Genomic DNA, 21,348 nt, shown 5'->3' on the forward strand with positions numbered 1-21,348 from the left:
ATCAATTTCTTGGTTTAGAACAAATATTATAGTTTGAGAAAGGTTTTACTGCATACTAGTACGCAATAATTGCTGCACAATGAGTTATGTGGCAGCAAAAAAAAAAAAAAAGCAACATATATCCAAGAGCCCAGAGCCCAACTGATTGCAGCAAAACCTTTTCCTTATAATTTTATCTTTTGAAAGGGAACAAATATTATAAATTTAGAATGTCACGTTTCTAAGATTTTAGATTCTTTTTTTTATTAAATTCTTAAGAAACTATTAATTAAAGGAATTCAAAAGTTGGATACATGTCTAATCGTACTCACATTAATACGGATATTGCCACCAGTTGAATTGTTGAAATATTCATGCTACACATCTGAAAAAGTCAGCCCATGAAAATTGAGAGTGAGACTTGGAACTACTACTTAGACATTTTCTTCTATATAAACGCTATCATGGGTTCTTTCTAACTCATTAACCCATAAGCGATACATAACCACTGCAATGGCTACTACAACACTTCCTCATTGTTGTTCTCTCTTGCTTCTACTTCTAATTCTTCCTCTCCTTCCCACTGTTTTCAGTGCCTACCCCAAAGATGACTGTGATAAAATGCCAATATTACCTTTTGTTGCACGGCCAGGAATTGGTCCATTTATCAAGTCCCCTTAGGTGAATTTGCCTTTGGATTCCATCCTCTTGAAAGTAGTGAGAAAGAGAATCAATTTTTGCTTGCAGTTTGGTTTAATAAAACAAAAGATCCAACTATAGTTTGGTCTGCAAATGGCAATAAACCAGCACCAGAAGGTTCAGAACTGAAGCTGGTGCGCAACAAAGAGTTTGTTCTCAATGACCCTGATCAAGACAGTGAGTTATGGAAGCCTCAAATGAATGGTTCTTCCAAATCCAGATGCTTTGTTATGCTGGATAATGGGAACTTGGTGATTTTAGATGAACAGTATAATTCTATATGGGAAAGCTTCAATGAGCCTACTGATACAATTTTGCCTGGCCAAATACTAAACATGAATACCACACTCAGGTCTCACCAATCTGAGACTAATTATTCTGATGGGCGCTTTGAGGTTTCGTTACAGCTGGATGGCAATTTCGTGCTTTATTATTTATTGTCTGAAAAAATTAGAAGACCTTATTTTGCCACTATGACACTGCAATGGATATCAGTGTTGAACTTTACCGAGGATGGACGCATGTACATCCTAGACGCAAACAACTCCACCAACATCTACGGCCTTGCTGAGAAAAATCCAGGCTCAAAAGAATCTTTCTACCACAGGGCTAGAATTGATCCTGATGGAGGATTCGGAATATACAGATTCCCCAGAAAGGAGAACCCCACAAGTGATGGACTTGAGAGCTGTTCTTCTTCATCCTGGAATGAAGTGCAAAGCATTCCTGATGATATATGTGGCAGATTTGATGCTAATACTTTTGTAGGTGGGTTCTGTGGACTCAACGGCATTTGTCAAACTTTAGGAGGTTCAAGTGGGGTAAGGGACACAATTTGCAAATGTCCTCCTCAATTTTCTTACTTAGACCCATCCAACTATTGGGGAGGGTGTAAACCAAATTTTCCATTACCCAGCTGCGACAATGGATGGGAAGCAAATAAAGGGCATGTAACGCTTGAACCGCTTTCATATGTGGACTGGCCGTTTTCGGATTATAGCTTTCTTGAAGGGGTTAATGAGACAGAGTGTAAACAACAATGCCTTGACGATTGCATGTGTGTTGTGACCATTTATGAAAAAACAGGTGATTTATGTTGGAAGAAGAAGTATCCTCTATCCAATGGAAGATATAGCACAAATATTACGAGAAAAGCTTTCATCAAGGTACTTATAGACCCTGGTTCAGAGAAAAAAGGCCAGTCTGCGGCAGTTGTTTTGGCACTACTCCTTGGCAGCTCTGCATTTCTCAATATCCTTTTCTTCTCAGCTAGTGTAGTGGCTATTATCTACTTGTACCACAAAAGACGGAATTCAGGATGGAATATTGATAGCACACTTGCAACAAATGTGAGAAGCTATACATATAAAGAGCTGGATGAAGCGACTAGAGGCTTCAAGCAAATAGTGGGAAAAGGTGCTTTTGGAACGGTTTACAAAGGGGTCCTTGCATCAGATCCTAAAAGATTTGTCGCAGTCAAGAAGTTAGGTAAGGTTGTAGAGGAAGGTGAGAAGGAATTCAAAACAGAAGTTAGCGTGATCGGTCAGACTCATCACAAGAATTTAGTCCGTTTGCTCGGTTATTGTGATGAGGGGCAGAACCGGCTTCTAGTATATGAGTACATGAGTAATGGCTCTTTAGCTAGCTTTCTCTTTGGGATATCCAGGCCTCATTGGAACCAAAGGGTGCAAATTGCTTTTGGAATAGCAAGAGGTTTAATGTACTTACATGAAGAGTGCAGTACTCAGATTATCCACTGCGACATAAAACCTCAAAACATACTCCTAGATGAGTACTATACACCAAGAATTGCTGATTTTGGATTAGCAAAGCTTTTGTTGGCCGAGCAAACTCGAGCAGCTCGGACAGGAATAAGAGGGACAATTGGGTACTTTGCACCTGAATGGTTTAGGAAAGCATCTATTTCAGTTAAGGTTGATGTGTACAGTTTTGGTGTGATGTTACTAGAGATTATTTGTTGCAAGTCTAGTGTCGCATTTGCACTGGGAGAAGAGGAGGCATTGATAGATTGGGCTTATGAATGCTACAAAGATAAAAAATTAGATAAGTTGATAGAAAATGATGAAGAGGCAAGAAATGATATGAAGAGGCTAGAAAGGCTTGTGATTGTAGCAATTTGGTGTATTCAAGAAGATCCTTCACTGAGGCCCTCAATGAAAAAGGTCACACAAATGCTTGAGGGAGTGATTGAAGTTTCCGTTCCCCCAAGCCCTTCATTGTTTACTTCTTCTCCGCCTTCATTCAAAAAATAGGTCATCTTGAGTTTTCATTGCCCATAGTTGTGACCATTTGCAACGTTTGGTGAAATACCTTTTCTTATTTGTATTATGGTATCAGAATTTGGCCAATAGTGGTTGGTTTCCTGTCTCTTGCATTGCGGTTTGTTTTCTACTATAAGGCTCTCATGTGTATTGTCCTTTGGTGTATTTCACCTTCTTAGTTGTAACTTGTAAGCTTGGATTCCTTGTTCAAAATGATTTTGTTTTATTGGTTTATATAATCATTTTTTGCGTACGTGATTGTTGTCGGATTAAAGATTTCTTGTGTTTGGGTTGATTTGGATTTGTAATATGAGAACCGAGACTAAAGGAGACTGAGATTCTTAGTATACCTCAATCTTATGGTGGAGATCGGTTGTTAATTTATGTTTAAGGAAAAAATTAACAAAAGCCTCAAAATAAATTTTACAAAAAAAATGAAATAAACTATAAAAGTGTCTATAGAAAAAAGAAAAAATACATAATTTTGGTTCTAAATACAATCCAATATAAAGGAAAATACAAATTTCGTGTCCTAATTGCAATCTAATGAAAAACATCGACAGTAGGAAATTACATCAAATAAAACCTAATTTACATTCTTTAGACAAACTTGAGGACTAAGTTACAAAGTGATAAGGTGTTGAGGTACAATGGCCAATATAAACCATCTATCTTTCCATCACACAATTACATTAAAACCTAGAAAATTCGGTAAAATAACATCCAATGCATTCAACATTTACAACAAAGAGTGCTAGTCAATAATATATAAAAGGAAAATGAAAAACAAGTAAGTAATGCAACCTATCCTAAGATACACAGGTAATATTGAAATGCATGAAAATGCGTGAAAATGTAAAGAGATTAAAATGCACATCCTAAATGAAATTCCTACATGTTGTATGAGGAGGTGCCGTGGTTTTCATTTAAAAGACATATTTCATAGCAAATTTGGGATTTTGACCTTCTCAAGCAATTCTAAATCATTTCATGTGAATGTTTTCAAGTTACATAGGGAAAAATGCAGAAACCCATTTAATGTATAGGAAATCAAATGTTAATGATATGTACAAAAGAAAATCATATTATATTTTTAGTTTTTCATTATTTCATGTGACACTAAAATAAAATAACATGACGAAAGTTTCCTGATGTAAAGCCTGTACAACATCATTTCATGTGGTTCACCTCAAAATTTTGATAAAACAAGAATTTTATTTAAATTCTAAACACACTGATTCACAAATCTAAGAAGATTAACCAAAAAAATAAATAAATAATAATATTATAATAACCTCTAATCAAATGTTGGAGGCAACTCATAGCAAAATAACATGAAACCTCATCCTAAAGATAATCTAACTTGGCATATTCAAGTCGATGCCATGATTTAATGCATGTTATCATGTTTTCATATGATGAATGAACATATTAAAATACATGACATGACGATGAAATAATTGGTTTTTTGGTGTTTATCATTACACCAAGACACTAATTAGTATTTTAACGTAGGCGAGGATCGAATCTTAGATGTCTCATTCAACCAAAAAATTTTGACCAATTAAACTAACTGAAAGTCTGAAACCCACAAGTTTCCACATATCCTAAAAGACTAATTAATGTAATGGTTACGATTGTCAGCAAGAAGCACAATTTCAATTTGTGCTTGTTAAGTCAGGTTAGGCGGCCCTCTCTTCCTTTATATGATAAAACCCATGTCTTTGACATTGGCGTATAAGACTGGAGGTTAGCCCTCCACAATGAGACTTTTCATTACAAGCAAATATCCAGGAAGGTGACATGACATGAAATAAAAGCACAACCAACTAAAAAAGTTGAATTTTTCTTCATTTACCTGTCGAATATTCTAGAGCTGCCAATAAAGGATCCCATGGTTCTTTGAACAAAACCAAGCTTCTCAAACTGAGGCAATGAAGCGACTTTTAAGAACTTTCTAAGTCTTGCAATCTTGTAGAAATTTGTGATAGAGTATGGAGAAAAGAGAAGAGAGAAAAAGTTAAGAGTTTTACGTGATTCAGCCTTATCGCCTACATCCACAAAATAAAAGTAAAAGATTACATTTTCTTTATTTAAATAATACATTACAATAGAACCCGTTTTTATTACGTGGGGGATTACATACACAAATTAATCACAATTTGAATTATGAATTGATTGCTTCAATCTCACAATAAGGGCTTAGGTCATTCATTGCCTAGGCCTCCTACTAAAAGAGAGGCCCCCAAATTGGAGATCAATAAGTGATTTTTTTTTTTTTTTTTTGACAAAATAAAAATGTAAGTTGAATTTTTTTTTTTCCTCCACTTTTTAGAAGGCCAAAAAAATGAGTAATGCTACAGGTGTACAAATTGTCATGTGTGGCATTCTAAACATTGTTACATCCAAGAAATAAAACATTTGCATGCCTGAGAGAGTACAAATTAGATACATATGTGATATGTCTAAAAAACAAATATCTGGTTGAGAGCAGGAGCAGAACCATGCTTGACATTGGAAGCTTCATCAGCTTCTTCCCAAACCTTTTATTTTTTTACCTTTACAAGCTGAAAGTTGAAACTCACTTTCCTTTTTAAGTTCCAACAACTCAAACAAAATTCTTTTCTTTGGCTTACACAAACCCAGTCGCCCAGTCCCCTTCACTTCACATATAGATTCTACTCCACAAAAAAATTCATTCTACTCTTGTTTCAACTTCAGAATTTCAGCTTCAAATCCAAACTAAATTATCTAATTATTGACTCCAAATTGCATTTGATATGGGTATCTTTAGCTTCTTTGGATCAAATAAAGGAGCAAGGTGGAATTATCCGTATTGTTTCCCACCCCTAAGCATAGTATTTTTAATTGGAGGCACAAAATTCTTTATTCAGATCTTCCCCTTTTCAGTTCTATTTGTTTATCTTATGGTTTATGATTTATTTCTTTAATTTATTTTTGTTTTCCTGAAAATATAGTTTTGTTTTGTTAATACTTATATTTATTTCTTTTTTATTATTGTTACACATGATTGTAGCAAATTAGAAAACTTTGGTATGCTCAATAGAGTTTAGAAATATGTAAAGCTTTCATATAAGACAATTTTGTAGAAATGAAACTTTTGTATGCAATATATATAAATTATGACTCACTTTGGAATTAAAAATCTAAGACTTATGTGTGTGTGTGTGTGTTGGGGGGGACTGTACTTTGAGTTTTTCTTGAATTGTGAATCAATGTGATAGTTTAGTCTCGACCCACCCCCCTCCCAAAGTAAAAATTCCAGTTCTGCCCCTGGTTGGGAGAGTACAATTTAATTAGAAGTTTAGCGTGTCTCCGACCCATTTATTCACCCACCTTGCCCATTTAATATCTATATCTATATAATATTTAAAAAATAAAGTGTATCATTTATTATTATTACACTTCTATTGAGCCACATCAATAGTCATGTCATCATTTTCTTTCCATATATATATATATATATATATAAAATGCATTATACCTTTACACATTCTCAAAATTAATTGTAATTACCAATAATGATAGGACCGTCACTTTTAACTACCATGACTTTACACATTCTTGAACCTAAATGTAACTTATAATAGAAAATACATGCAATGCAAACAAGTTGTGCAAAGACACCATTTATTTAGTTTTCGTTTACACTTACCGAGAAAAAAAAATCCTATTTCATCACTTTATTCATATCCATATGCTAATTTAGTATTCAAGGCCAAGTTAAAGGATCCAATTTTGCACCTACTTAGAGAACCATATGACATTTTCATTAACTTCAAGAAATAGAGATAACAAATACCTACTTCGGTCCAATTTGGTCCATTTTGGTCTAATTAGGTCCACTTTGGTCCAATTTGGTTCACTTCAATCCAATTCAGCCTACTTGGTTTATTTAGTCCAGTTTGGTCCAATATAATTCATTTTAGTCCACTTTGGTTCATTCGGTCCATTTAGGTCCAACTTAGTCCAATTTAGTCCATTCATTCCAATTTGGTCCACTTTGGTTCATTTAGTCGAATCCAATTTGGTCCACTTCAATCCATTTTGGGTGAGTATAAATTAAAAATAAATAAATTTTTTTATTTTTATGATCTCTATCTCTTAAAGTTGATGAAAATGATATGGTTTTTTAAGCAAGAGCAAAACTAGATCCTTCGACTGACTTTAAATACTAGTACTTCGTTATTATATGGATATGAATACAATGGTAGAATGTGATTTTTTTTTTTTGGTAAATATAAACTAAAAATAAATAAATCTATTATCTTTTTTTTCCTTTGATTTTTAGATGTGATCCTATTTTATTATAAATATAATGATATAATATTATTCTATTACATGGCATGACTTGGATAATTTGGTATTTACAACTATACATTTCATTTTGAATATTCTTCTCATTAAAGTTTATTCTATAAATTTGCTATTCTCTCTCTCATATTCTCTCCTAAAAAAATCTGATTATGCTATCTCTCCCTCTAGATTTTGAATTCTTTCTTGCAACTCTACTTTATATAAGTTGATGAATTTTTATTTTTTTTAATATCTTTACTTTGGGTTGATATGTTTTGGTGTTGTGTTTTTTGAGTTTCCCATCACAAGTCATCTCTCTCCCTATATAATTTTGGTTTGATCTTATTTTTTAGTTAATTATTTGTTAGTTTGGAAATGAGAATTTGAGTTCATATCAAAACACAATCTAAATGACTATGTATTTGAATGTGTCTATCAATTATTTGAAGAATAATATCAATCAAAATACCAAAAATTATAAAATTTTATATTTGTAAAAATAGAGAGATAAAAATTACTTTTATAAATTGTTTAATTTTTAAGGAGAACAAATTATCTACAACTTAATTTAGAAAATAAATTTAATATTAAAAATTTTAACATTAAAAATAATTATATATTCTCACGCATCATGTGAGTCTATGGCTTGTAATATCTAAAAACTAAAACGTAAAATTTATTGTTATTACACTTATGTTAGGCCACATTAGAAGAGCATTTTGGTCCAGTTCATTCCATTTTGAAAACTAAGATACTTGCACATTTGTGAAAATTGAAATTCTAAGGAATACAGTGGGCTATATACGTGAGTCATGTATATATCTATTCTTGGGGTGTTACACCCTTATATATTGTTAGAATTATTATTAAATTTATAATTTCCTAACAATTTTAGTTTTTGGAATAATAGGTAATTTATCATAGTATCTGAGATCCAAAGCTCACTACTTTCTAATGGTTTAAACTTTTGACACATTAAATAATCTATTTTCTAACAGCTTAAACTTTTGACACATTAAATAATCTATCTCCTATAAAAAGAACAAGATTCCGAGTGTGACAGTTTCAAACGGAATGCGTTGCATTTCTTAATGAAATCTAGAAACTAGATCAACCATTGTCCAATCTAGAATTTGGTACGTGGAGGTGCAATTCAAAATGGTATGTAAAGTTTTGATAGTTGGCCAGAACTCTTCATGCCCTTTCACAAATAAATAAAGCATATATACTTGGAATGTATTCACTGCATTCACACTTTCCCACTTTAAAAACCGAGAAAAGCTTCACAGTTTGCTGACTCGCTAAGCCATTGTATAAAGTACTAATCGTGCAATACCAAGGGTGACAGGAAACATCTTTCTACACCAAATTACAGTGTTGTCATAATTCATATTTAATTAAAGTGATTCTTTCTTAAACCGGTTTGCAATCTGTAATCTGTTTTCATGATGAAGATGCTCTCTGTTATGTTATATCCAATGACAATATAAATTTAAGTTCTAACAATAGGGTCTTCTTCTTTCTTTTCTTTTTTTTTCTTTTTTCTTTTTAATATATCTAAAGACATGATTTTTCATAATTTTTTCGTGACCGCTAACATAGTCTGTTCACTGTTGTAATTTGGGTATAATAATAGTAAAGTTGGTGGTTTGAACCTCACTTTTCCCTCCACTATTTACCCCAAATTTAATTTGGGGAGGTTGATACCCGGACTCGAACTTGCAACATGTTGCTATTTATTTTTCCTATCTTAAAAAATGTGGTGTCGGTGATGAACCCAAATGAAAGTGATGTTGCTTCGATCCCAATAGTCTGCCAATAGATCATGTCAAAAGTTGTGAAAAATATTGTGTCCTAACAGTGTTTTTTTTCCTTTTTCTTTTTTCTTTTTTGGTGCATACTATGAAGACTTAATTCCCATTCCTTTAGCCAACCAAGGTCACTAGTGAGTTGTAACAAGCAGATGTGGATAGAAAAGATGTATATGTCATCGGTGAAAACAAGGTATCATATTGATACATTTGTTCATTTACATTATAATGTGTCACATCGGGTTCAAATATATTGATTGATTCAAATATTTTATATTCTTGTCCTTGTGTTCAAAAGTCTACTCTATACCTAATACACAAAAACGAACAAATATGATTAGCCTGAGCTACTTCATCTTTATATAACCTATTATTATAGACACTTTTGATGGATGGTTGTTACGTTTAACCAATAATGAAGAATTTGAATTTCAAGTTCTACTCAATTTATTTTTTAATGGAAGATGCATTTTGTAGAGGATGATTTAAAGCTAACCTGAGGTTTAGTACTTGAATCTTTTGTGGACCATTCAATCAATTTGATCTTTTTAAAACAATTTTCAGTTGCAGTGACAAAAAATCTTGATAAAGCAATGGTGAAGCAAATATTTTATATGCATTGTCTCTTCATACATGTAAATGTGGAAGCAACGATCTCGGGCATTGTGGCTGCATGCAGGGGACAGCAACACCCGCTACTTCCATAGCAGAGCTACACACAGGTTTCGACGAAACAAAATAGATGCATTGGAAAACTCTGTGGGCGAAAAGTGTGTGGATGAGAGTGAGGTTGCCAACATATTGGTGGAGCACTACCAATCCTTGTTCACCTCTTCCTCGCCAAACTCGATTGAGGCAACACTTGAAGCTACCAACGTGGCTGTCACACATTAGATGAATCAGGAGCTGATTGCACCTTTTAGGAGGGATGAAGTTGATACAGCTTTGCATCAAATGGACCCCTTGAAAGCGCCAGGGCCTGACGGAATGCCCCCATTGTTTTTTCAGAAATTTTGGCCAACTATTGGGGATGAAGTGGCAGAGGCAGTGCTGTTCTGTCTCAACACAGGTTCAGTCTCACCCTCCATTAACAGGACTTTTATCACTCTCATTCCTAAGGTAAAGAACCCGGTGAGAGTTTGAGACTATCCTCCTATTGCACTTTGTAATATTCTCTATAAACTTATTTCTAAAGTTCTAGCAAATAGACTTAGGAAAATTTTACATTATGTGATATCTGAATCTCAAAGTGCGTTTCAATCTTCTAAAGCTATTACAGATAATATCTTAGTTGCTTTCAAGACCTTACACCACATGAAGGCTCAAAAATCTAAGAAGATGGGGTTCATGGCCATGAAGCTGGATATGAGCAAGGCATATGATCGGGTGAAATGGGAGTATGTGGCGAGGATTATGGAGAAATTGGGATTCTGTGAAAAAGGTGCTTTTGGAACGGTTTATAAAGGGGTCCTTGCATCAGATTCTAAAAGATTTGTCGCAGTCAAGAAGTTAGGTAAGGTGGTAGAGGAAGGTGAGAAGGAATTCAAAACAGAAGTTAGCGTGATCGGTCAGACTCATCACAAGAATTTAGTCCGTTTGCTCGGTTATTGTGATGAGGGGCAGAACCGGCTTCTAGTATATGAGTACATGAGTAATGGCTCTTTAGCTAGCTTTCTCTTTGGGATATCCAGGCCTCATTGGAACCAAAGGGTGCAAATTGCTTTTGGAATAGCAAGAGGTTTAATGTACTTACATGAAGAGTGCAGTACTCAGATTATCCACTGCGACATAAAGCCTCAAAACATACTCCTAGATGAGTACTTTACACCAAGAATTGCTGATTTTGGATTAGCAAAGCTTTTGTTGGCCGAGCAAACTCGAGCAGCTCGGACAGGAATAAGAGGGACAATTGGATACTTTGCACCAGAATGGTTTAGGAAAGTATCCATTTCGGTTAAGGTTGATGTGTACAGTTTTGGTGTGATGTTACTAGAGATCATTTGCTGCAAGTCTAGTGTAGCATTTTCACTAGGAGAAGAGGAGGCATTGGTAGATTGGGCTTATGAATGCTACAAAGATAAAAAATTAGATAAGTTGATAGAAAATGATGAAGAGGCAAGGAATGACATGAAGAGGCTAGAAAGGCTTGTGATTGTAGCGATTTGGTGTATTCAAGAAGATCCTTCACTGAGGCCTTCAATGAAAAAGGTCACACAAATGCTTGAGGGAGTGATTGAAGTTTCCGTGCCCCCAAGCCCTTCATTGTTTACTTCTTCTCCGCCTTCATTCAAAAAATAGGTCATCTTGAGTTTTCATTGCCCATAGTTGTGACCATTTGCAACTTTTGGTGAAATGCCTTATCTTGTTTGTATTATGGTATCAAAATTTGGCCAATAGTGGTTGGTTTCCTGTCTCTTGCATTGTAATTTGTTTTTTACTATAAGGCTCTCATGTGTATTATCCTTTGGTGTGTTTCACCTTCTTAGTTGTAACTTGTAAGCTTGGATTCCTTGTTCAAAATGATTTTGTTTTATTGGTTTATATAATCATTTTTTGCGTGATTGTTGTCGGATTAAAGATTTCTTGTGTTTGGATTGATTTGGATTTGTAATGTGAGAACTGAGACTAAAGGAGACTGAGATTCTTAGTATACCTCAATTACGAGTCTCATAGTGGAGATCGGTTATGGATATATAACTTACTTTAATTTATGTTAAAGGAAAAAATTAACAAAAGCCTCAAAATAAATTTTACAAAAAAAAAAATGAAATAAACTATAAAAGTGTCTATAGAAAGAAGAAAAAATACAGAATTTTGGTTCTAAATACAATCCAATATAAAGGAAAATACAAATTTCGTGTCCTAATTGCAATCTAATGAAAAATATCGAAAGTAGGAAATTACATCAAATAAAACCTAATTTACATTCCTTAGACAAACTTGAGGACTAAGTTACAAAGTGATAAGGTGTTAGAGGTATAATGACCAATATAAACTAGAGGTGTGCAGAAAACCCGCCAACCCGCCAACCCGACCCGACCCAACCCAACCCGTTGGGTTGGGTTGGGTTACAAAAAAAAATTTATAGTGGGTTGGGTTGGGTTTTGGTCATAAAATTACAAACCCGCCAAACCTGACCCGACCCACCCATACTTTAATATATGTTTAAAATATATTATATATTTAATAAATTTTTTTTAAAAAAAAAAACCAATTGTAGAGCACTTTCTCGATTCCTACTATCGTATATAATATAAAATCCTATTAGTTTTTTTAATATATATATATATATATATAAATATATTATATAATTAATAAAAAAAATTAAATTTTTAGATATATTTTGTTTATAACTGAGCTAGGAACTCATGTATATTTTGTTTATAAGTGAATTAAGATAGTAGTTCATTTATATTTTGTTTATCAACTCAGTTGGATACTTAAACATATTTTGTTTACAACTAAGTTGGAATATTAATTTATATATTAATGTATATTTTGTTTATCAACTCAGGTGGCAAGTGTGATATATTTTTTTCAACTCAATTTAATAATAATAGTAATAAAAAAAATTGTCCAACCCATGGGTTCAATCCGACCCAACCCTACCCATGTGGGTTGGGTTGGGTTGGACTTATGTGATGGGTTAGGTTGGGTTGAATTTTTTTTTGACCCACCATAGTGGGTTGGGTTAAAAAATCTCCTCAACCCGACCCATGCACACCCCTAATATAAACAATCTATCTTCCCATCACACAATTACATTAAAACCTAGAAAATTCAGTAAAATAACATCCAATGCATTCAACATTTACAACAAAGAGTGTTAGTCAATAATATATAAAAGGAAAATGAAAAACAATCATGAAATGCAACCTATCCTAAGATACATAGGTAATATTGAAATGCATGAAAATGCGTGAAAATGTAAAGAGATTAAAATGCACATCCTAAATGAAATTCCTACATGTTGTATGAGGAGGTACCATGGTTTTCATTTAAAAGACAAATTTCATAGCAAATTTGGGATTTTGACCTTCTCAAGCAATTCTAAATCATTTCATGTGATTTTCAAGTTACATAGGGAAAAATGCAGAAACCCATTTCATATATAGGAAATCAAATGTTAATGATATGTACGAAAGAAAATCATATTATATTTTTAGTTTTTTATTATTTCATGTGACACAAAAATAAAATAACATGCTGAAAATTTCCTGATGTAAAGTCTGTACAACATCATTACATGTGGTTCACCTCAAAATTTTGATGAAACAAGAATTATATTTAAATTCTAAACACACTGATTCACAAATCTAAGAAGATTAACCATAAAAAAAACTCTAATCAAATGCAGGAGGCAACACATAGCAAAATAACATGAAACCTCATCCTAAAGATAATCTAACTTGACATATTCAAGTCAATGCCATGATTTAATGCATGTTATCATGTTTTCATATGATGAATGGACATATTAAAATACATGACATGATGAAGAAATAATTGGTTTTTTGATGTAGGTGAGCATCGAACCTCGGATCTCTTATTTGACCACAAGAAACTTTACTAATTGAACTAATTGGAACCCATAAATTTCCACATATCCTAAAAATATCCTTAAAAAACTAATTAATGTAATGATTACGATTGCCAACAACAAGCACAATTTCATTTGTGCTTGTTATGTCAGGTGAGGCGTCCCTCTCTTGCTTTATATGATATAAACCCATGTCATTGACCTTGGCGTAAAAGACTGGAGGTTAGCCCTACACAATGAGGCTTTTCATTACAAGCAAATATTCAGGAAGGTGACATGATATGAAATAAAAGCACAACCAACTAAAAATGTTGAATTTTCCTTCATTTACCTGTCGAATATTCTAGAGCTGCCAATATAGGATCCCATGGTTCATTGAAGTTTGAACGATATAAACCCATGTCATTGACCTTGGCATATAAGACTGGAGGTTAGCCCTACACAATGAGGCTTTTCATTACAAGCAAATATTCAGGAAGGTGACATGATATGAAATAAAAGCACAACCAACTAAAAATGTGAATTTTCCTTCATTTACCTGTCGAATATTCTAGAGCTGCCAATAAAGGATCCCATGGTTCTTTGAAGTTTGAACAAAGCCAAGCTTCTCAAATTGAGGCAATGAAGCGACTTTTAAGAACTTTCTAAGTCTTGCAATCTTGTAGAAATTTGTAATAGAGTAGGGAGAAAAGAGAAGAGAGAAAAAGTTAAGACTTTTATGTGATTCAGCCACATAGCCTACATCCACAAAATAAAAGTAAAAAACTACATTTTCTTTATTCACTTAAATGATACATTACAATAGAACCCATTTTTATTATGCGGGGGATTACATTACAATAAAAGTAAAAGACTACATTTTCTTTATTCATTTAAATGCTACATGACATCCACAAATTAATCACAATTTGAATTATGAATTGATAGCTTCAATCTCACAATAAAGGCTTAGGTCATTGCCTGGGCCCCTACTAAAGAGAGACCCCCAAATTGGAGGTCAATAAGTGATTTTTTTTTTTTTTTTTTTTCTGAGAAAATAAAAAATGCAAGTTGAAATTTGTTTTCCTCACTTTTTAGAAGGCCAAAAAAATGAGTAATGCTACAGGTGTACAAATTGTCATGTGTAGCATTCTAAACATTGTTACATCCAAGAAATAAAACATTTGCATGCCTGAGAGAGTACAAATTAGATACATATGACAAATTAGATACATATGTGATATGTCTAAAAAACAAATATCTGGTTGAGAGCAGGGGCAGAACCATGCTTGACATTGGAAGCTTCATCAGCTTCTTCCCAAACCTTTTATTTTTTTTACCTTTACAAGTTGAAAGTTGAAACTCACTTTCCTTTTTAAGTTCCAATAACTCAAACAAAGTTCTTTTTCTTTGGCTTACACAAACCGAGTCGCCCAGTCCTCTTCACTTCACATGTAGATTCTACTCCACAAAAAAATTCATTCTACTCTTGTTTCAACTTTGGAATTTCAGATTCAAATCCAAACTAAATTATCTAATTAGTGACTCCAAATTGCATTTGATATGGGTATCTTTAGCTTCTTTGGATCAAATAAAGGAGTAAAGGAGGAATTATGCATATTGTTTCCCACCCCTAAGCAAAGTATTCTTATTTGAAGGCACAAAATTCTTTTTTCAGATCTTCCCCCTTTCAGTTCTATTTGTTTATCTTATGGTTTATGATTTATTTCTTTAATTTATTTTTGTTTTCTTGTAAACATAGTTTAGTTTTGTTAATACTTATATTTATTTCATTTTTATTATTGTTACACATGACTGTAGCAAATTAAAAAACTTTTGTATACTCAATAGAGTTTAGAAATATGTAAAGCTTTCATATAAGACAATTTTGTAGAAATGAAACTTTTGTATGCAATATATATTAAATATGACTCACTTTGGAATTAAAAATCTTAGACTTGTGTGTGTGTGTGTTTTGGGGAAGGGGGGGGGGGGGGTTGTGGACCGTGTGGTACTTTGAGTTTTTCTTGAATTATGAATCAATGTGATAGTAAACCCCCCCCCCCCCCTCCCCCAAGTAAAAATCTTTGTTCTGCCCCTAGTTGAGAGAGTACAATTTAATTAGAAGTTTAGTGTGTCTTCGACCCATTTATTTACCCACCTTACCCATTTAATATCTATATTTATATAATATTTAAAAGATTAAGTGTATCTTTTATTGTTGTTACACTTCTATTTATATATATATATATATATATATATATGATAGGCCACAAACTGAATGACCCCTTGTGATAGAAATTAATTAATTAATTAGTCAAGTTATTAATTAATCAATTTATCATGCAAACGCGTGGTAGTACAAAAAAATCACCAATAAACTAATTATGCAGCGGAAAATAAATAACACGGTGATTTGTTTACGAATGGGGAAAAACCTAACGGCAAAAACCCCACCGAGTGATTTTCAGGTCACCACTCCCGAAACTCCACTATTATCACAACAAGTGGTTACAAGTAAAGGAATCCCAAGTACCTTACCAACCTACAGTTGAACCCTTACCCCAATACCCAATTGGATTTATTCTGTAGTGACAGTTCCCCTTTCTGATGCACGACTCCTAAGTATGTGACTAACCAATTGCGCGGATCCCAGTATGCGACTTCAATCACCAACTAAGAAGATTGTTGGCTGCAAAGTTCTTCAGTTCATCCACATGATAAAGATCAAGAAGATGCTTGGTCATAAAACCCTACGATGCAAATACACAGCAACTTCTTCAAGAGAAAGAGATGAACTAGGGCAAGAACTTCGTCTTCGGTCACAATTTACTTGAACAGAGTTTGCTCAAAGTTTTTGCAACTTGTGTACTGTTTGACGGCCCTTAAAACAATCATTTTATATGTCTAGGGTTAGGAGAAAAGAATGCCCAAAGACATATTCACGGATCCCAAGAAAATCATATTTGAATTCTAAAATTCTTAAACCTCGACAGATAGGAGGTGTCGAGCAACTGTCGAGTTTTATTGAATTTGCACTATCAGCTTGTTTTCTTGGACAGACTTGAAGGCTTCAACACTTGATCTTGAAACATGGTTTCTTGAAGTATTTAAACACATCCTAAATCTACCCAAATACAAGTAAAGTGCCTTTTGTCAAAGGATAAGCCAATTACATAAAATCATGACATATGTTCTTAATCATGTGAAACACATATGTCCTAACAATCTCCCCCTTTGGCAATCCGTGACAAAACCACAATAAACAAATGAACATATGAGAGAAGTCATAAATCACTCAACTCATATTCACTTGTTGAATACAATAAAATCTATCCTAACACAAATTCTTGAAAAACTTTACAAGAAGAGAGTTTATGGCAAGCAGACTTTGACAACCTGTATTTCTGAAACACTTTAAACAAAACTCATCAAGACATCTTTATGTGAAACAAAAATAATATATTGCATACAAAATATAATAAACATGTGTATTAAGGGAGAAAAGAAACAACACATGAACGGGTAGGTGAAAGAAAAATATACATCAATATAAATAAGAAGATAAGTACAATGTATGTCAATAAATGGTCACAAGACCTCATGTACAAGAATAATATATCTAAAAAGAAAGAAAAGAAAAGATACATACTATCCTCACTACATCCCTCAAATAAACATAAGAACAAACACTCCCCCTAACAAAAACAGTCCAATACTAACTCTCCCCCTAAGAATGACTACTCTCATATCCCAAAACTACTCTCCCTTTTTGTCACGAGTGACAAAGGGTAAGAGTGTCAAGTAGACATCTCATCGAAAGAGCTAGCATCTCCATCAGCATCATCGGAAGCATCATCGTCATCACCATCATCATCATCATCATCCTCAGAAGAAGCCACAGGAAAAGGTGGTGAAGGAGTAGCCTCGGGAGCAAAACCACCCATAGACGCCTGTCGTCGTGCAATACGACCGACACGAACGTTCACCTGATACAACTCCGTAGAGAATGTATCTAGGCGAGCATCCATGCACTGCAGCTGCGCCATGATGTCCCCTAAAGTCACATCGTCCGAAGAAGAGGAAGGAGCAGATGCAGATGGAACAAAACAGGATGGAGCTGAACGGGAGGGAGGTGCTGCTAAATCTGACTGCCACAACCAAAACTGGGCCCTGCTACGTTTAATGATAGCGTAATCTATGACACACAAGACGGTGAAATGGTCGGAAGAGGGAAAAAGAACGAAAAAATGACGTAAGATCCTCGTGATAGCGGAAGGAAAGATGAACTTATCACGAGACACCGAATCTAGATGAACATCAATAAAAGAAAGAATGAAATGAGAAGGAAAATCTATAGTAAGATGCTCAAGAAGAGATAACAAAAATCGAGCACGAGGCTCTGTAATGGAGTTATAGTGAAAAAGTGGATGCAAAACAAAGGTCATCACCATGTTCATGAATCTAGGACCTTTAGCAAAAGGTCAACATGGTGTAAACAGACGCTCACCCAAAAGGCACTCACAGAAAGCAGCATTGAGCTCATCCCTGGACACAGTCCTCAGACGCTCACAACTAGGATAGTCAGGAAACTCTATCCTAGGGACCCGAAGCACATCCACAACAAGTTACGGTACGATAAGAATGCGCGTACCTCGAACGTGAGTGAAGAAAAGAGGTACAGAACGATCAATCCCGTGCATGTTGGAGTAAAGCTCCTAGATAAACACGAGAGGGCAGGTGACCGGGACGTCACACAGTGACTCCCATCCCCTACTGTGAATGACAGAGGGAAGATCGATGTCGGCAAAGTCCGACAGAATGACTTTGCATTCCGAATGAATGCCTCGTCTAGAGAAGTTCTCCGAAAATTCCTTAAAGGCATCATCTTCACAGAACCGAATATGAGAAGGTGAAGGATCAGGAGTCGAAGAAGCATCGAAACGAAGAGGGTTTCGGGCTGGAGTGGATTTACGTTTAGGTGCCATAGACACGACTAACGTAAATAGAAAGAGAGGGAGAGAAAGAAAAGACAATCAGAAAGTCCCAAGCAATATCAAATATACCAAGTATATTGAAAAGAAAGTACGTATGCATGGGAAATGTATGAACATGTGGCATGTAAAGGAAATTGCATCATGGGCTCAGCCCAATTCAAACCTATCAGCACATAAACAGATATCACACATCTAAATGCATGACAATACTATTATGATGCTAATGTGATGCAATGTATGAGGTTTTAAACTCATTTAAGTGAAAACCCATCCCAAAATTTCAATAATAACTCAACAATTTTGAAAAACCCCAAAATTTTTCAAAAACCCCAAAACCTAAGTTTCAAAACATGAAATGCATGAAGAATGAGAGATTAGAAGCTTACCAAGAGAAGAAAATCTTGAAAAAGCTTGAAAAATCATAGAGGAAGAGGTTTGGAGTAAGAGAGATAGAGTTTGGGAAATGAACAGGTGCGGACAGATCAAGAGAGATCGAAGAAATGAGAATCGAATCGTGAAGAACGAATATATAGATCCTAAGTAAAGCTCAATAGATGCAGATATCGAGAGGTATCGAGACAGCTATCGAGGAAGGTATCGAGGAAATGGTCGTCGACAACTGAGGTATCGAGGAAGTATCAAGGAACAACTCATCAGAACCAAGAACAGAAGCTCGATCGATCTACCAGGTGTTGAGAAGCTATCGAGGAGGCAGGAGCTTTCTCGACCTATCCACCAAGTATCGAGAAGCTATCGGGAATGTGATAAGAAAAAGCTGAAGAAGCTCGACAGATAGCAAGGTATCGAGGAGGTGTCGAGCCAGCTTTTAAAACCAGTTTTTCGAGATGTGAAAAACACAGACATGAATGCAATCCAACATGTAACTTAATCAATGATCCAATCAACATATTAAGCTCTCAAAATCATCTTTTAATAAAAATTTTAAGCACATGGATTTCAAAAACACACACACACACTAAATAAGTCTGACCAATTTTTATATTTCAAAAAAACAAGTCAAAATAGTTTAGTGAACATATATTAACACATATAAAACCTTGTGATGGTCAAATCACATTGTACCTACACATGTATCAAGAGTAGCAAAGAATATTGCGTGTTGTGTGTGAAAAACATCGCAAGATTGCATAAGTGTATTCATGTTATGACGATTTGAGATTTGAGAAAGTCACTTTAACTCACACATAATCATAACTACTTGATGGGGACTATCACCTTTAAGGTACATCCTATAACTCCCACATCTTCTAGAAAACACGCTTGCAATCATTTTTAAAGCATTTTTTATCTTTATACTTTTGATTTTTCTTTGCATATTTTTATTTAAGCAAAACATGCATGGGCATATAAGAGATAGAAAAGAAATACCCATTTAAGTTAAGCTTTTGACATTGTACTTTTGCTATGCCGAAGCATACAGATGTCATTGACACTGCACTTTTGCTATGCCGAAGCATACAGGTGTCATATTATGATTGGCAGGCAACAGTGGTGAGATGGTTATTAATGCCTTTTTCTCAGGATTTTTAGTCCTTCTTGTCAAAAAGAGTGATACGAGTGTTAAGTACAAGATACAACTTAATTTTACTCATCACAAACAAGAGCCACAAAGCTCACTTGCTTAGTTGTACATAGAGATGCTCATCTAAGCTACAAATGATACAAAGTTTAGAAAACTTTGTTTCAATAGTCATCCAAGGTACACAAGTACCAATGTACACAAAACACACATTATTTTTGTATTTTTCTGATTTTTCAATTTTTTTTTTATTTTTATATGAAAAACAAAATAAACAAAACTAAAAAACAACCAAACAAAATCATGTTTAAACAAAGCAAAGCATAAACTAGACTGACTCAAAAATAAAGCAAAACACACAAGAAATGCAAACAAAAACAAGAAGATAGAAAGGAAAGTGATAGAATCACTTGGAGCCTTTTTCCTTCCACACCCTAGAAGAACCTTCCCTTTGATTAAACCCTTGAACCGGCGGTGAAGGGGAAAAACCGTTCAAGTTCGAAAGGAACATGAGGGCTTTAAGAAGATCTCCAAGAGGAGCAAGAGAGGATTGAAGCTGATTCTGGTTCCCAGATGCTATCATGTCGTTGCTTTGTTGAGTGGCAAGCCACTTGTAGCAATTTGGTCGAGTATAACCAGCATCTCCACAATGATGACAGAGATGCTGCTTCTTTTGTTTAGGCTTTTGAGAGTTAGTCTTCTTAGCCCTAGGGTTTTTAACATCTTTCTTCTCAAGCTTAGGGGGTGCTCCTAAGATAGATTTACCCCTGTCTAAGTTCTCACTAGCTAATTCAGTTTTAATCTCATTGTTTTCAATTTTAACATTATTAGTAGGAGGAACAAAAATAGTAGTACTAGAAGAAGCAGTATTAGAGGAAGAAAAACCATACCCTAAACCTATTCGATCTGAAGCAGATTTCTGTATGCTGAGCATATCATCAAGCTTTGCGATTGAAGTCCTTTCCAATTGAGCTTTGACTTGAACCAGCTCCGCTTTAAGCTTCTTAGTCTTCTCAGCCAAGAAATTATTCTCGAACCTCAGTGCTCCAATAGTCTGATTCGCCTCATCAAACTTTGTGGAAAGCTCCTCACAATCAAGTTCCACATCACTAAACTTCTTGGTGGTTAGCCTATATAACTTCTCATGCTTCCCAGAAAGCTTGTACAGCTTCTTATAGGCTATATGAATGTCATCTTGATCATC

The 21,348-nt window shown here is 34.5% G+C and overlaps 1 protein-coding gene across 1 annotated transcript; it reads left to right on the forward strand.

Annotated features, from left to right (window-relative positions):
- Positions 1-492: 492 nt before the first annotated feature.
- Positions 493-11,386, forward strand: LOC115984394 (G-type lectin S-receptor-like serine/threonine-protein kinase LECRK3). The gene is made up of 3 exons (XM_031107429.1): positions 493-637; positions 727-2,566; positions 10,780-11,386. The coding sequence occupies exons 1-3, from the start codon at positions 493-495 to the stop codon at positions 11,384-11,386; spliced, it is 2,592 nt and encodes an 863-aa protein (XP_030963289.1).
- Positions 11,387-21,348: the final 9,962 nt, after the last annotated feature.

Source organism: Quercus lobata, chromosome 4 (genome assembly GCF_001633185.2).
Source record: "Quercus lobata isolate SW786 chromosome 4, ValleyOak3.0 Primary Assembly, whole genome shotgun sequence".
Classification (NCBI taxonomy): Eukaryota; Viridiplantae; Streptophyta; class Magnoliopsida; order Fagales; family Fagaceae; genus Quercus; species Quercus lobata.